The sequence below is a fragment of the Coturnix japonica genome, chromosome 1, assembly GCF_001577835.2.
Source record: "Coturnix japonica isolate 7356 chromosome 1, Coturnix japonica 2.1, whole genome shotgun sequence".
NCBI classification, from domain to species: Eukaryota; Metazoa; Chordata; class Aves; order Galliformes; family Phasianidae; genus Coturnix; species Coturnix japonica.
This window is the reverse complement of record NC_029516.1, coordinates 45,990,091-46,007,837: the sequence shown is the minus strand read 5'-3', so window position 1 is coordinate 46,007,837 and position 17,747 is coordinate 45,990,091. Positions and strand designations below refer to the sequence as shown.

The window sequence follows — 17,747 nt, the reverse complement described above, 5'->3', positions numbered from 1 at the left end:
CATTAGTAGGGCGTACAAAAGGATGAACCTTCTGAGCTGAGTTTGAGTGACACTTCTCATGTGTTTCTTGTGACAGTCCTGAAGCTGTTGAAGATGGCCACAGGAATGCGAGCACTGCTGGATACAGTCGTTCAAGCCTTACCACAGGTAAAACCTACGAGCTTCCCCCAAGATTCTCTTTCTGCACTTTTTTTTTCCCCCCCCAAAGGGTCAATTCTCTTGGTGTCTCAAAGATGATTGCCTTTAGTGGCAATATTGGTGGTAGGTGGACAGTTGGAATAGATGATCTCATAGGTGTTTTTCAACCTAGGTGATTCTGTGATTCTAGATTTACTGTGTTGTACATGTACCTGCCTGAAAGTGATACCTGAGTTTTAATGTTAAGTTCTGGGGATACAGCTTGCCTCACATCCCAGTTTGCCAGTGGGTGAATTAAATGAATCTTGATCCTGGGTGAGGGCAGGATTCTTCCCACCATGTCTAGCTAGTGTCTGTCATTTCTTGCAAGTCCCCAGCTCTTCTCTCCCTTCTCCATAAGAAAGGGAGAGCAACTGGCAGCCATTTCAGGAGGAAAACCGGTCTCTGTCCTTCTCACCCTTCCCTGCACGTTTCCCCTATTCCCTCCTCTTTCTCACGTGCATTCCTCTCACTCCTTTTCTTAGCCAGTGCCTCCCCCTTTGTGCTTTCTTTTCTTCCTTTCTCCTCCTGGATCCCTTTATGATTCTGAGCCTCCCATGTATGAGAAGTGGTGACGCACTCTGTTGTGGCTCACGCAGCCGGCAGTGAAGTGTCTACCACAAGACAGCTAGACAGAAGGATTCCATGAGCTGTGAGCAGCAGCTGTTCCTGAATGAGATGCTGACATGGTGCTTTACACAGTCATCCAGCCTAGTGAGAGGATCCTTTGTGATGGAGAAGTGACCTGAGAGACCATTCCCCTTCCTTGGGGATCCTTTAGAGAGAAGTGTTAAGCAAGCAGTAATGGCACCAAGTTTCCCTACTGATCACACATTAGGTATTTCCCTGGCAGGCCCTGAGCAAGCAGCTATCTTGCATGATATCAAAATGTACAGGCATTTGTCAGTTGCTTTATCAGCTAATGTGCCAGTCTCTGTGAGTGTTGCGGAGCTGTGAATCAATCAAAAACAGCATGAGTAGTTACAAAAGGAGTTTACTTCTAATATTAGTGGCAGACAGTGATGTCAATCTGAATTACAGAAAACCCATAGTACAAAAGCCAGGGGACATTCTATGATCTTTTCTGAATCCTGAGCACTGTCTGATTTCCCAGTCTTTTTATTTTACAATATTAATTTCTATTTTTGTATAATATTAATGATGTAACTCACATCTAGGCTATATATCAATATCCTTTGTCATCCAGGGTAGTTTGGGACTGAGATACATTGAACAATGTAAAAATGGAAGTTTTCTTGTTGGAGGCAGCTTTGTGCCCCTGAAATTTATTAGCTCTGGCTCTGCTGCCCTTGATTGGCCTAGAGCAGCCCTTCTGCACATTGCTCTTTTCCATTCCAGGAGCCACAACTACTGACTGGCTCAGGCAAGGATCTGAAATGGAACGGGTTTCCCAATCCAAGAAAGAATCATAGAACCATTAAGGCTGGAAAGAATCATAGAATGTTTGGGATTGGAAGGGACCACTAAGATCATCTAGTCCAACCATCAGCTCATCCCTATGACCACTTTAGACCATGTCACTCATGTGACTTCTCCCCCTTTCTGGAACACCTGCAGGGATGGTGACTCCACCACCTCCCAGGGCAGCCTGTTCAACTGCAGCACTGCTCTTTCAGGGAAGAATTTTTTTCCCCAATATCCAACATCTGTAGCTGTGGTGTGTTTGCTCTGCAGCACAGATAAATACACACAGATAGCATGAGCTGCCTGAAGTGTGTTCAGCCCTCAGTAAGAAAACTCTGTGGTATATTTGTAGTTAAATGGTAGGACTCAATTTTGACCCTTAGAATATAGCGAATAAACAGGAGAGGGGGAAATGATAGAATCATTGGAGTTGGAAGGGACCCTTAACGGTCATCTAGTCTAACTCCCATGGGGCTGCTCATATCCCATGGAAATGTTTGTATCCATGTCATGCAGAGAAGTGAAGTCATCAGACACTGAAGGGTTTTGCTCAGGATGACGAAGAGTGTGGCTGGGACCTCAGTTCAAACCCTGCTCTTTGGACAGAGCCAAAAACCACAAGAATATTTTTTCCACGCTTTACAGATTCTTGCTTTTTTTCCTCACAGTCACCTCCAGACCCTTTGCTAATCAAGATGATCTGTCTTTTGGAGGTCATTAATATTTGCCACAACATCCTTCACAAACATGTATCTGAAGTTCTGGCCTCTAGGTATTTCCTGGAAGGTAAAAATGAATAGTGCTACCCAGTATCAAAACCTATGACCAGTCCAGTTCTTATTGTCTGGCTTTTGCTTCCTTCTATAAAGGCTTGCTTTCACTTAATAAAGTTATATAACCGATAGATCAAAAATCACTCCATAGTTAAACCTGTGTCAAAACCTGCACTCAAAGCAGGCCTGAAGTCCCCCACTTTCACTGTTAAAAACTGCGTTTTGTCTCCATATTTTACACACTGAGTCTTCAGGGGACAATTGAATTATCTATAATATTATTCTCCAAGATTTATTGGCTTTGCCAAGAGAAGCAGTTTAAAATAAGCTGTCCTTTCCTTTGTGCTTTTCCCTCATCTCAGCCTTTCTCTTTGTATTCCTAAAGCACAGACTCACACCAGGGATTTTGGCTTGCTAATGGCATATAAGGCAACTCCTGTTGTCCTGTTCCAATTATCTTCCTTTCTCTGTTATACTGCAGCAATGGTTAATACTGAATAGAGCTTTAATTTTGGAGCCCTTTGGAAATTTAGTCCTTAGCTAAATTTTATTAGCTTCCTTTCTTTTAATACCCTATAGGCACAGGCACAAAGGTGTGTGTTTGGAGCATTTACTATGGTGTCCAATTTAGCCATCAGAAATAATTCCTTCCACTGCATGTGTAGGGAGCCAGAATCTGGCAACCTGGAGGAGTGGGTGTGTTGAATCATTCATTTCTCTCCTGAATTTGGATGTCACAGCAGTTGCATTGACTAAATTAGATTCCTGAAGTAGATGATCCTAATAAAGGCCCGGCAACCACATGCACTCGCAAGCATTCAGGTCAGATACTACTTGGGTTTTGAAAAATACTGAATACCAGGTCCTTAATTCCCCACCTCCCTTTGCCCCACCAGTGGTGTGCTAATTGTTACTGGCATTTTCAGCCTTCCACTTTTAAAACCCCTTCTGTTCTCCACATATAATCCATATGCCTCACATGCTGGGATGCAGGAGATTCAGAGGCAGAGTAATGATTTGGGAGAGTGAGGATATGGAGGCAGTGCACACACTGCTGGTGCTACTTTTGTGTGCCATGGAGCAGCAACCCTCCCATTGTGGAGTTTCTGAAACATCAAATGCTGGAAGCTCAAAAATTTGGCTTTGCCCCATTTTCCACAGGATGCAGAAGAAGCTTTGCTTCTCCTCTTCACTCTTTTGAAGTCTCTTCTCCTTCTCTCCTCTCCAAACAGTTTAAAAGAGGCTCTTTATCTATCTTCTTTCTCATTTCCCTCCACAAGTGGAGGACTGTATCTGTGTCACCATCTCTCTGGAGCTCTGCTCCAAGCATAACTTGGGGGAATTTAAGCAGCATATCTGTGTGCTGTACTCCACAGTATGGCTCTCACTTAGCCAAAACAGGTTCAATTCCTTATGCTCCTGCTCCAGTATGCCTGCATTCACCTGACCCAGCAATTGAACACTTTAGTCAGTACTAGCTAGAAACAGCATCCTTTGAATCTGCTGGCAGCTCTTGTTCCATGGATGGCATCGTCGCTGGTGACTGCCCAGGTTACTGAGCAATTGTTTGGTTGAACTAATACCCTGGGAATTTGTTGCTCTTCTCTCATGGCTTTGGAAGACAGAAACTAATATGTGCACAATTCACACTTGCCTGTTCAGATGAGGTGGGCTGACTGTGCTGTTTGCTTTCAGGTGGGGAACCTTGGACTGCTTTTCATGCTCCTCTTTTTCATCTACGCTGCTCTAGGAGTGGAGCTCTTTGGAAAACTGGGTAAGTCTCAAGCAGCCTGTGCTCTGGTGTAAGCTATAGATCTGCTGGGAGTTTTCTCAAGCTCAGTACTTATTCAATAAAGGGACTGAATTATTCATTGTCCTTTATTCTCCTTTTTGTGAACTTGATATATGCAGAATTTCTCTCTAAAATAATGTGATTGTTCTAACAGCTTAAAAGAGTAAAAGTAGTTTCTAGTATTTCTTTCATTCTTCAACCTTCAGTTTTTTCTTCACTGCATTCTTTGGTAATGCTTTAGGGTTACAAAAAGAAGTCGGGGAAAGATTACTCATATCTCTTGCGGTGGAATATTGATCATGGAGGAAGGCAATACGGTGACATGTTGGGAGGGTCACCTAGAGCAATCGAGTGATTTTTTGCACTGCTGGACTACAGCCAGGTGTTGTTGGACAACAGTCAAGTGTTGTTGGACAACAGCCCACTGTTTCAGCATGGTGCTGAGGCCATTAACTTAGGCCTCCAGGTAGTGAGGAGCCTGAAGACCCCTTGTCCAGCTCCTGCTGTTGATCTCAGAGCATGTGGTGTGTCCCCCATTGATAGCTGTGATCCCCATTCTTACAGTATGCAACGATGAGAACCCCTGCGAGGGCATGAGCCGTCATGCTACCTTTGAGAACTTTGGGATGGCCTTCCTCACCCTCTTCCGGGTGTCCACAGGGGACAACTGGAATGGAATCATGAAGGTAACTGGGCCTTAGGGGTATGTGAAAAATTCTGACCTGAGCTCACGTCAGCAGTGTTCATTGCTTTGGTTGGAAATGAGAGAGGAGCACAGGAACTGAGTTACCAGATTAGGTGCTAGCTTGGGCCAGAGTCTCCCTCCTTGCCATGATAACTCAGACCCCAGGCTCATTTGGTCCTACAGCCATCTAGCTCTGAGAAGTGCAGATTGTCCTTGGAAGGAATAAAAAGGCTGTTCTGGCTAAGAGAGAATACCTACTGTTATAAGGCCAGTTATTGAAGGTAATGACTTTGGCATGGAACCCATATACAGAGCTATCAGGGCAATCTAAAATTTCTTTCCTTCAAAGGATAGGAAGAAAGGAGAAGGAAAGTTCTTTGCAAATATATGCTACTTTAGAGTGTGATGTGAGAAGGCAGAACTGCACAGCATCAGTTCCCACAGCTGGGGCTACAGTGGCAGCAAAATGCAAGGGTCTGAAGGACTTAATTCTGTAGACCTTTGGGCATATTTACTCTGAAGCGGAGAGCACAAGTTGTATCCCGTGATCAGATAATGTCCTTGATTCTTGGAGGACTTCATGATTCTAGAGGCTGTAAAGTGATAGAACCATTGCTCTGTTCTTTCCAGTGGCATTGGTGTTTTTTGACAGAAAGATCACCCAAGCCTGCATTCTTACTTTAGTCCTTCCTTCCTTTTATCATTCCTTCTCAAACCCAACTTCCTCTCAAGGATACCTTACGCGACTGCAGCCATGATGACCGGAGCTGCCTCAGCAACCTGCAGTTCATCTCCCCACTGTACTTTGTCACCTTTGTACTCACAGCCCAGTTTGTCCTGGTCAACGTGGTGGTCGCTGTGCTCATGAAGCACCTGGAGGAGAGCAACAAGGAGGCCAAGGAGGATGCAGAGATGGATGCTGAGATTGAGCTGGAATTTGCACATGGGCTGTGCTCCCGCAAGTCAGCCTCCTCAAAATCAAGGCAGGGAAAAGGAGCAGGAACAGGAGGCGGTGGTGGGAGAACAGAGCCTGAAGGACGTCTGTGCACGAGATGCTACTCTCCAGCACAGGTGGGTACACCTTTGAGCTTACCAACCAGACTGCAGCAAGTGGGAGAAGCCAAGGGGCCTAGATGATTGAGGGCTTAGCAGCAGCAGGCAGACTCTTCCACTTCAGGGTGAGAGGTTTGCTTTCAGCAGTAGACTTTTGAGTTGGTAGCATTGTGAGGAGGCAAGGATGTAATATCAGCAGGTCTTGTAGCACTGCCTGGAGGCTCATTGGCATTATAGTGTAGGATCCTGAGGGTCAGCAGAGGAGGGATGGAGCAGATTAGCTGAAGCTGTGTTAGGAGCAAATTTGAGAGGGGAGCTCAGAAGAAAAGAGATGGCAGATGGAGTGAAGCACACCAGCAGAGCTGGAAGGGAGGAATGAGCAGCACGAGGCTGCGCTTACAGTGAGTGAAGACAGCCCATCCTTCTTTTTTGCATTGGATTTTGGCACCTTTACACACCCTAAGGAGCAAATGCTCCCCCTGTGACCCTGTGCAAGTACCTGCAGAACAAGGTACTGCTTCAGATGAGTCAGGGTGGAGAATCCAGCCCCAAATTCACACTGAACTTTGAAGCAAAAGCTCGGCATTCTTAAAATGATTTCTCCCATCCTCCCCCCTTTCTTGTCCCCTAGGAGAACTTATGGCTGGACAGTGTCTCTTTAATTATTAAGGACTCCTTCGACGGGGAGTTAATGATCATCGATAACCTATCGGGCTCCGTCTTCCATCATTACTCCTCGCCGGCCATGTGCGAGAAGTGTAACCATGACAAGCAAGAGGTAACCTGCGTACGAGGATGCGTGAGGGGATTCTTCCCCCAAGACCTACACATCCATACTCATAAGCCCACAGGACATCCAGTGCGTGCTCCTGGCTGTAGTTTGTGTAGGCAGAGGGCTTGGCCTGTGTTTGTCATCTATCATGTGTTGCTGAGACTGCCTTTGGTATGAGCCTGCCCTCCTTAGCCATGGGGGGATGTTTGAGGTGGTAGAAATCTGAGATGTGCCATGGTGTAGGTCAGGCGGAACTGACTGAGATGTAGATGAAGACAACATTGTGTTCAGTTCTGCAAGAAGAGCAGAGGTTGGAGATCATGGCGTATAAAGAACTGGAAGGTTCACACCCCGGTAATAGCACTTGAAGACAATTCAGTGGAAGATTTAAGCATGTTGCATCTTCATTTGAAGCATGTGTTTGCTTACTTCCTGTTGAGGAGAGTTAGCTAAGCACATGCTTACATGCTTTGTGGAATAGAGTTGCTGTCTGTAAGGCAGGATTAGTTTGTGATTAAAACTGGTTATTTAGTTTGATAAAAAACTAAACAAAAGTGAGCCCACTGAGGAAGTTTTAGGTCCTCTTTTCTGCTGTGAAATCTGTTAGCTGACAAATGGGTTGCTGCTAAGAGCAGGACCATAGATACCTTGGAAAACCACTTCATAAGCAATTTGTCTTTTCATGTTATAAAACCAGAGAAAAGTAGCCTGGAAGATGTTAGGTGAGAAGCATAATTATTTTTTTCTCTGAAATCAATTTGTTGTATTTAAGTACTGTGGTTGTGATTAGTCTCATATCAGTAGCTGTTCTCATCTGTCAGTACATCACTACATCATCAGCAGTCTACACCATCTCCTTCCCCATAGTTAACTTGTTATGTTGCTCTTGCTTGTAAGGAAACCAGCAAAGTTGAGAAGAGAGCTCTTATTGGTAGATATCCACATTTGAAGATGACAATATTTCATTTGGCTTTGGACCCCTAGTTCTGATGCTTGACATTTTTTCAGTCTTTCAGCAATCTACTTATCCCAATAGCTTCCATTTGGAAATATCAAAATGAAAATTGCCATGTTTCTCAGTAGTGCAAAATTTTACCCATGGATACTGCATTAATGCTGTCAAATAAATGTTTTCAAGTCATTGCGCTTTCCAGTGCTTTAGGTAAGTCTTTACATTCAGCAGCTGATACTCAGCCTTCTCAGAAAAATTAGGTCTTCTAAAGGAATTCTGGAATGACTGCCCTCAAATCAAGTCATTTGCAGCTAGTTTGCTGCATTTGAAAACCTTCCAGATAGTCTTCAGTGTCCTGCCTGGGAATTAAGGCAACATCAATTTTCTTACCATCCCAGCAAGGAAACTGGATGGCAAAATCTCCAAATGCAGCCCACAGCAAAGAGTTTAACAGAATAATCATCACCAAACAATTATTCTTAGCTCAAATTTTCTAGTGACTGTTACAGAGTTATAAATTGATTTTCTAAGTTGATATTTCAGTGTATCTAAAGTGTGGAATTGGAATGAAATTATCTACATCCATACGAATAACTTCAGTAGTGAAGAGTAGTTATTTTATTTCTCATTATATGAATCAAAGTGAAAGGTCAGGATTTTAAGTCATGGGTTGATTGTGACCTTCTCTTTGTATTTCATAGTGTAGAAACCGATGCAGAAATTCCAACAGAAGATCACAGCTAGACTTGAGCCCAGCAGTAACACCAGCAATACACAGTCATTAATTAACCATACTCAGGTGCATCAACATAACCAGAGCTGTGCATTAGTACCAGTTGTACACTGCCAGAATGTAGATTGTGCACATGGAGTTGTATCGCTTTTATGCTGTCTTTTTCAGTACGTGTGTTTTTATAACTAAACAGGATGTTGGATGCACACCAAATCACCCTTAGCTTCGCCCTTGTGAAAGCGATCACATTATCAGAAAATGAAAAGGTTGTTTATTTTCCCCATTTAATTTGTAGTTTAATCCGAGAAGATACCGAGCAGAGTGGATGAATACAATGCTTAAACATATGCTCAAGTTTTTAATGTGTACTAAGCTTTGTATTGCGTGGAGTGGAAGTGCTCAGTGTCTGAGTTAAACTGCTGGTGTCCTTATTTTCGAACCAATTATTTGGACAATTAAGGATTTTCCCAATCATGGCTCTGTTTAAAACATAGCTTATACCTGCAATTAGTTATTTTCCAAGGGATATGTGTGAATGGTTCAGTGCCTGCAGTTGGTGCAGTTGGTGTCCCAGACAATTTGTGCTTCTACTGAACATCCCATTAGTCCTGCACTGCCATTTGTTTCACTTTAAGCTACAAGAACATAACAGAATATGACTAACCTCTTCTCAGGTCATTTCTGCCCTTTCACTTTTGGGCTGGTTGACAATTAGATGTGTGTATTGGTGGCTGACGGCATACTTAGCCAGGGAGCAGCAGTGAACAGTGTTCACACTGTTGATCTGCTCATGACTTTGTTGATTGTGCTTTTTGTGTAGATCCCAAGCTGGCCAGAAATTCTGAGCAAGCAGTTCAGTGAAGAACAGCCAAATCTGGCTTTTGTCGAAACTCTTTCTTATGGATGGTGAAGGGGGTTGCAGATGTTGTCACATTTCAAACTCTCGCTTCTACAAGCTGTAAGGTTGTTCTGGTGTAACAAGCACTTATGCAAGTAATGGATGAGTATGCACCTTAAATGGGAGTGGATGAAGATGGTGTTTCTGTACACAACTACTGACTGGTGGCTGTGTAGTGTGCTTGGTGTAACATCTTTGTGGGTTCTCTGGTGTGTGTATGCACCTCAAGCATCAGTTGGTTAATTTGAGCTCTGTACATGGTTGAGTGACACCGTGCTCAAGTGCCAGAATAATATCCCAAACACAGATGCTGTTTGTGCCCTTTATTTAAATCCAGCTCAGTTTTTCCCTTCTGTTTATTCTATGTGCCTTATCCAAGGATGGAGACTCTTCCAGTCTCTGGACTTGGCACAAGCCATCAAACTCCCAGCTCAAAGGAGTCATGTCTACAAGTATTCCACCTGCTCTTACAGTATAGAAGCTGCACCCAGTTCTTGCAAACAAAAATACAGGAAAGAACAAAATTACTGCCCAGGAAGAAAGCTCTCCTGACTGAGGCAACCTAGAATATGGCTGTTGAGTCAGGTGCTGGTGGTGGGAACTGATGGGACTCAAGAGACCAGCCACAGAAAGTCAGAGACTCATTAAGGTTGGAAAAGACCACTAAAATAATCTAATCCAATAAGTTGAGCAGTGCTTAGGCTCCTAGAAAAAGGATAATTGTAGGACAAGATGAGGTCTGGCAGAGGGGAATTGAAAGTTTGGAGGAAAGATGGGAGAGGGGTATGCATGGTATGGGTATGAGACAGGCCAAATGATGGAGTGAGCTCAGGAGCAGGACTAGAGCAAAGCTGAGTTTCAAGGATGAGAAAGATACAGTAGTCAGACTGGTTTTCAGAAATCAGGAGATAAATAGTTCAGGGTGAGCTAGAGGGGTGAGTTTTGCAATGGAGAAGGGGGGGTGGGGAAGGGCTTGATGTTAGCTGAAATCTTGGATAGGTTAGAGATGAAAGAGAAGATGCAGGGAAGCTGGAGGGAGGTAGGATTTCAGTGATGAAGGTAAGAGAATACGAAAAGCATGATATTGGCATGGACTGCAAGAGGCATGAGTATCCCTGGAATGAAAGCATCTTTGTGTTGAATCAGGGCTGTCCTTGACACCTTTAGAGACGGGTCTATTCCTCATCCCTCTATAAAGCATACTGCCTTGCCACTAAGCAGAGGGAACCCTGGGACAGATTCGGGACTGCTTTCTACAATACTGGCAATCAGGGGAGCATGGACTGGAGATGGGCTGCTTGCAGATTCTGTGTTCAGGCTTCCTTAGAAAGTGGATTCTCCTGTCCAGCCCAAATCTGGGCTAGGCAAAACCTGATGTATCCAATGAATATAACTTAAAATTCATCTCAAGCCTACAGGCTTTTACTTATCCTTCATAAACAGTGTGACTGCTTGAAATGCTGTAGACATCCCATGACAGCTCCTTTCCCTTCCTGCAGGTCCAGCTGGCTGAAATGGAAGCATTATCTCTCAATTCAGACAAGTCCTCTTCCATCCTTCTAGGAGATGAGTCAGATAATCGCAGCACTTCTCAGCTGAGTCCTAAGGAGACCAAGGTTAGCCTCAGGTGATCGTGGGCATGTTGCACTGTATGTCTGTCCCTGCTCCTCAGAAGTGCTCTGTCTTCATCCATATGTCCCTGCTGAGGAATATAAATGTTGGTCACTTTTCAAGAGCTTCTCCATGGAAGAGAAAAAAGGGATGTATGCTTTTGAATGTTCTCTCCATCACTATTAATAACTGCCTCTGAATGAGCCTAAATTTAAGGGATTTGAGTGTGAAATATGAGCACGTTTTAACTAATTCATAGGCACCTTCAGAGACAGCCCTTTCCTGACAAGTCTGCTCTGTGGTTTGCCATTAAATTTCACCAGGCTTTGTCTTTATTATTATTATTATTATTATTATTATTATTATTATTGTTGTTGTTGTTAATTTTTATATATATATGTGTGTGTGTGTGTGTGTATATATATGTGTATATATATATGTGTGTGTGTGTGTGTGTGTGTGTGTGTGTGTGTGTGTATATATATGTATGTATATATATGTGTGTGTGTGTGTGTGTGTATTTATTTATTTATTTTTTTTTTCCCAGGACGGCCAGGACAGCCCTGACTCCACTGAGGCAGGAGATCTGGGGGAATGCTTGCTTCCAATATCCAGCACAGATGGCTCCACAAACCCAGACAGTTACCTGTGTGAAATAGAGAAAACTCCTTTCAACTCAGTCCAGTCTTGGCTAAAGCATGAAGGTACCAAAGGTGATGGCAGCTCTCATAATTCCCCAGGTTTGCATGGATTGGTTCAGCTTATTTGCCTTTCTCCTGTGAGGAATGGAGTTAATGTGAGGCAAGGTTATACTAACAAAGAATTCACTTTCAATTCACCAGTCCTTGGGAGTGAAGATCATTTCCTTCTTCAACTGCTAGATCTTATACACCCCTTCAGACTTGCCAGTGTGAAGCATCATGAAAGAGCTGCTTCCTGTTTGCAGTAGTGTACCTGCATGTAGTCAGAGCAGAGTGTCAAAGAGATGAAGGGACACAGGCTTCAGTGATGATCAAGCTGGGTAACCTGTGTTTGCTCTGCAGGGTTAATTATTGCTATCCCATGAGACCAGGCTCCTTGGATAAAGCCAAAGGGTACATATAAAACATCTGCCCTTTGTGGAAGTCCCGCTGTTCTACTCCTGAGCACAGGATTCCTAAGCCACCAGTTTATTTATCTCCCTTCATCCCCTGCCTTGCAGGATCTGGGATGAAAGCCCTCTGGCAATGATACCTGGTTCAATCAAAGCCTTATGGCTCAGCTTTTCTCTCTAAGAGCAGCAACAAGAGAGGCAAGCTGGGCTGTTGATTTACAGCTCTGAGCTGTGTTAGATCTTTAGGGTCTGGTGCAGGCTTTTGGTATTGTGCAGAAAGTGGGATTCATTGTGTGAACTCTAGAGTGAGGCTTCTTGGCCAAGAGTGTGTGTTGTCAGATATCATCTATACACTGGACTTTCAGGACCCTCAGTATAACAGCAGCAAAAGCACCAAATCCAATCGGAGGACTCCTGAACTTTTTTTTTCTCCATTTGTGTTCTCTTCCCCATTTATTTTGGTGTTTTCTCAGCCCCTTCCAGCCCCTTTTCTCCAGGTACATCTTGCCCTCTGTTACCTGTACCAGCAGAATTTTTCCACCCAGCCATCTCTGCTGCCCAGACAGGGCCTGAGAAGGTCTCGTGCACACATAACCTTCCTAAGATCTCTCTGCAAGGCTCATGGGCATCACTGAGATCTCCGAGTGTGAACTGTTCACTTCTTCGCCAGGTGAGGTACCCTGCTTGCTTTTGCTTGAAAACCTTGATTTCCACATCACACCCAAAAAAAGAGACCTGAATAGGGTGGAAGGCAGACGAAGGAGAGAGGCCAGCTGTGGTCATGGGCTGGGTGATTGATCTGACTTGGAGGAGCACAGGGAACCACAGTGTGCAGGAGGGCTGGGAAGGAGATAATTTGTACAGCAAGGGAGGATTGTATAGCTCTACCCACTAAAATTACATTCTCTTCTGCTCTGAATCAAAAAGCAGTTTGACAGCTGCAGCTAGCACCATGTAAATATGGAATTGCATCACGTTTTAGCTCGCCCCTGCACCCCATGCACCGAGTGTACTGCAGCCACCTGCATGCACAGCAGTCACTGTGTGAGCCAGGGAGATGGCAGCCGCACAACCACCTCGGCTTCTCCTGGTGCTGTGGCTCTGGATCACACACCTGCTTTGCTGCAGGAGCCTCTCCCCACCTTCCTTCTACACAGCCACTTGTGTCATAGTCATGCTCTGTTTCTGAGTTCTATTTTCCCCTGACCGCTTAGCTCTTGCACCTCAGAAAGACACTGACTTTATCTCTGAAAAGGCATCTATTTCTCTCTGAGAAGAATAAAGGCACTGAGGAAAGATCAAGTGTCTCTGAATTGCAGATGAGACAGAGATTGGAGTCCATCAGTGATCCCGCTTATTGTTCTTGGAAGTCACCCCATGAACAATTCCTGTTCCTAGGGACACTCTATTCCAGACAAACTATAAAACAAAATCATATGTTATCCCATTCTATGTGTTAGACACTGTTGGCACAATACAAACGTCTGTGAATTCACCAGGGATCAATTTAGCCTTGAGCTGAGACCATTGAGTTGTTGCAGTGTTGAAACTTCTGATATAAGTTTAGACATGAAGAGAAAGACCTCTGGAGATTGCGTGGCATTGAAGAAAAAGTGCTGTAAAGGAGAAACTGGTGAACTTCTCATTATGTGAGACAGACTGTATAGAATAGCTATGGTTCAGGAAGTCAGATGATGCCAAGCTGAGTGGTGGAGTCAATATGCTGGGTGGAAGGAATGCCATCCACAGGGACCTGCACAGGCTTGAGGGGTGGGCCCATGCAAACCTCATGATTCAGACCGTTTTCCTGAGAATAAATGAAGTGTGGGTTAAGTAACTAAGTACTGTCACAAGGACATTAAGGTAATTTTCCCTTCTTCCTAAAAGGAGATTAAAGTTTTCTCCCCTAAATATAGCCACTGCTGCTTGTGCTGGTCAGAAGAAACTCTTTTCTCTCCCAAAATGTTGCTATTTTTTTAATGAGAGGAGGCTTCTTGAGGTCTCCACAGAAGCCCACCTGCTTTCTGGCCAGCTGATGATTTTGATGTGCCTGCAGCCTGTGTGGCAGGTTCACATGAACACCAGAGTAGGAATTTACAGAGGACCTTGACCCCATTGCCTCCTGGACTGACAGCAGAGCTCATAGACCCAGGATTCCTTCCTTCTGGTGGAGAACAGGGGTGATGGAAAAGTTCATCCTGGAGCAGCATGAGAGGGTGATCATGGCATTGAGTTTGTAGGAGTTCAACAGGCATCTGAAAAATGCTCTCTGCCATAGGGTCTGATTTTTTTTGGTGGTCCTATAATGGAGCCAGGAGTTAGAATTGGTGATCCTTTAGAGTCCTTTCCAACTCAGGTTATTCCATGACTCTGTGATTCTGTGGAATCAAAGCTCAGAAACTTTCCTCCCCCAGAAGGGAACATCCTTGGCACGCTGCTTTGGAGTGGGTTTCAGGTGGATGACAGTTACCACTCCCAACAGGGGGAGAGTGAGAGAAGAAATGGAGTTTATTTTCATACCCTGAATCATTTAAAAATAAAAAATACAAATAATTGTCTTGCTACTCTACCCATCTGAACATGATGTATTTTCACCCCCCAGGCTCATGAGAGCGACACGTCGCTGGACAGTCGGAGCAGCAGCTCGGTGGGCAGCCTGCAGACCACACTGGAGGACAGCCTCAACCTCAGTGATTCTCCCCAGTGTGCTCTGGACCTCCCAGTGGCCCTGTGCCCCATGCCAGCCACCAGTGACCCAAGACCCCTGGCAGCCCCCCTGTCCCCCACCTCCTGTCGCCGCAGCCTGCGGGGCCGGGGGCTGTTCACCCTGCGCAGCATCCGTCAGCACCAGCGCAGCCACAGCAGTGGTGGGAGCACCAGCCCTGGTTGCACCCACCATGACTCCATGGACCCTTCAGATGAGGAGGGAGCAGGAAGCAGTTTGCGGGGGGGAGGCAACAACAGTGAGCCCTCGGAGACCCTCAGCAGCCTCTCGCTGACCTCCCTTTTCTCACCCCCACCACCAGGGCTGACGCTGGGGAAGAAGTGCAGCAGCACCAGCAGCCTCCACGCCAGCCCTTCACCCTGCCGTCCCACTGCCCACCACACCAAGCCCTTCTACACCGTTGACCCCAAGGGCTTCCTATCCATGCCCTCCTGGGTGACGGACTTCTGCAAGGACACCCCTCCACCAGTGCAAGGAGCAGAGCCTGATGGCCCCAGTAGACTGGGAACAAGGGAATGCAGCTCCCCGCTGCCATCCGAGCTGGAGCTTGGCGATGGGGTCAGCAAGAAGAACAGATGAGGGTCCCTGGGGGATGGGGTGTGCAGAGTGTTTGGCCAACAGCATGGGGAGCCCATTTTGGCAGCTGCTCCCCAGCAGCAATTCCAAAGGATTTGGGGGGAAAAGAACCAGGCAAACAAAAAATTATAAATATATATATATACATAAATTTATATATATATATATATATATATAGAATAAATACTCTGGTACCGTACCTCAGAGGCGTGGGAGAATGCAAGCAATACGGGAACAGTCCTGCCCTAGGGCAAGACCTGGACCATCAATGCAGAGACTACAGAGACAAGAAAAGGCCATGGGGCTGGGAGGGACGGGACCCTCCGGCCAGGCAGCCACTGCCTGGCAGCCATTTAGTTATATACATATACATATATAGAGAGAGATTGATTTATTTATTTTTTTTACTGAGAGATTATGAATTTCAGAAAGTATGAAGGAGGACCAAGCGAATGGGGGCTGAAGGAGGTGCTATGCAGAACTAAGGAGGGTGGGCCAGTGGGGTGGGATAGAAGGAAGTGGGGTAAGTAGCAAGGGAAGAGCACCCGGAAGTTGCCTCGTCTGTTTCTGGGAACTTTCTTCTTGTTCATGCTTCCATTTCAAACATTAAAAACCGTGGGCCAAGTCTTCAAGTCTAGCGTAAATTGAGCAAATGTTGATTGTACTCTTCTGTTGGTGCAGAGCAGCGGTGCTCTGGCTGGAGGGGGATTCGCTGCTGATTTACAGCAGGTGAAAAGCAAACAGCTGTGGAGTATGGGAAACAAACAGAGGTGAAAAACCTGGCTTTGAAGGGAGTGAGAGAGCACAGCAGGCATGTTCATGGGTAGAGGGGATGTGGGCTCCACGGTGTATTTGTGTTGCTGTTTTGTTGGTTTTATGCCTTTTGTTTTGTTCCAGAGGGAAAAAAAATGGCAAGGGTTACAGGGAAATCTGGAGCAGAAGAGGGAGGAGGAGGTAAAAAAGGAGGGGAAACTGCACTTTTCCCATTCATTTGCAGTAATTATGATATTTTCTTTTAGAAGCCCAAAGTTGCAAAAACCATCTCTAGAGAAACCTGTTATTTTTGTATCTATAGCTATATATATATATGCATATATATATATAAACAAGACAAAAAACGGAATTCTGAAAAGGACAAATAAACGCAAAGAGGGCTTCAACATAAATTGTAGTGGGCCCTCTGGCTGGATACCAACCCTGCCCCAACTCCCAGCAGGAAGACCCTACGAGAGCATCCTTGGCTCAGTGTCAGCTCTTCTTCTTCTCAAGTATCACTGCCATCCTCTGGCGTTTTGCATTGGTGTTGCTGGGACTAAACCCCTGCTCAGCAAAAACCACGGATGTGAGGAGCAGAGAACACCAGCTGTGTGTGTGTATGTGTGTGGTGTGTGGCAGATGTTCGTGTGTGTTGTGTACTGGCTGGCTCACTGCATGGTGAGAAAGGGAGAGGAAGAAGGAGGGAGCTGTGGCTCTCCTTGCCCTACATCAGAGGGCACCATCTGTGTGCTGCAGGGTGGCTGTGAAGGCAGACTAACTCCATGAACCAAGCCCTGCCTCAGGACCCAGGATTCAGTCCAGCAGATGTGATTCTCTCCCACGTGGCTGCAGAAGCATCTCCGGGGCCACAACCCCTGTTCCCTTAACAGCAATGCGACCACACACATCTCCCCCTTTTCTGGGGCCAGCCTGCATCTCCCCTGGTTTTATACCCTGCCCAGGTTTGTTGGGTAGGTAGGAAGGGGCATCATAAGCCAACTGGTAGGGGGGCATAAAGACTTCCCGTCCCTTTTTTTCCATCAGATAAAGAGGGCTGCTGTCGCAAAGCTCTCCTTGCTGGCACTTGAGGCATTGCAGAGAGTGGGCGGCACACCACAGACTTTCTGGTTTTGTCATTATCTGTCCGATTACTAAGCTGCTGCTGCATCTTACGAACTGGAATCGTAAACAGTAATCACATCAAATGGGACAAAGAACAGAAAGGAAAAAGATAATTGCTACATGGACTTGACTTATTATCTGAAAGGAACGTTTGTTGTCTTACAAGTGTGCAGACTGACTGCAGGGAGGTCAGACCTGTGGGCAAAGGACAGGAGAGCCCAGGTCCTTCTCCTTGCGGAAAGATTGCTGGTCTAGATTTATTAAAGCAATAATAAGGGTCTTTAAATGCCTTTTTTGCACTCGTCGTTCTTTGGGTTGCCCTGCCCACTCCCCCAGAGGCAGAGAGGAGAGATGAGACGCACAGAATCATAGAATGGCTTGGATTGGAAGGAATCTAAAACATTATTCAGCTCCAACCCCCCATAATTAATTCCCTGTCCTTGGGAAAGGAGACCAGTCAGTCCCAAAAACTGAACATCAAACTCAGACTGCGTGAAATTTCCAAAACAAATTAACAAAAAAAAAAAAAAAAATCCAAACCCTACACAGGTCAGTGTGTAGACTGTGTCCTGTTAGGTGGCCATAAGTCCAGTCAGACAAGGTG

At 45.3% G+C, this 17,747-nt stretch overlaps 1 protein-coding gene across 1 annotated transcript in view; it reads left to right on the top strand.

The window, feature by feature from the left end:
- CACNA1I (calcium voltage-gated channel subunit alpha1 I) overlaps positions 1-15,897 on the top strand; it is a 152,091-nt gene extending 136,194 nt beyond the window's left edge. Inside the window, exons 30-38 of the mRNA XM_015860446.2 lie at positions 77-147; positions 4,071-4,149; positions 4,732-4,853; positions 5,585-5,923; positions 6,537-6,683; positions 10,760-10,876; positions 11,419-11,584; positions 12,438-12,634; positions 14,567-15,897. Of these exons, the coding sequence (XP_015715932.1) occupies positions 77-147; positions 4,071-4,149; positions 4,732-4,853; positions 5,585-5,923; positions 6,537-6,683; positions 10,760-10,876; positions 11,419-11,584; positions 12,438-12,634; positions 14,567-15,268 (1,940 nt within the window). The 3' untranslated portion in view covers positions 15,269-15,897. The remainder of the gene's footprint in view (positions 1-76; positions 148-4,070; positions 4,150-4,731; positions 4,854-5,584; positions 5,924-6,536; positions 6,684-10,759; positions 10,877-11,418; positions 11,585-12,437; positions 12,635-14,566) is intronic.
- The last annotated feature ends 1,850 nt before the right edge of the window (positions 15,898-17,747 follow it).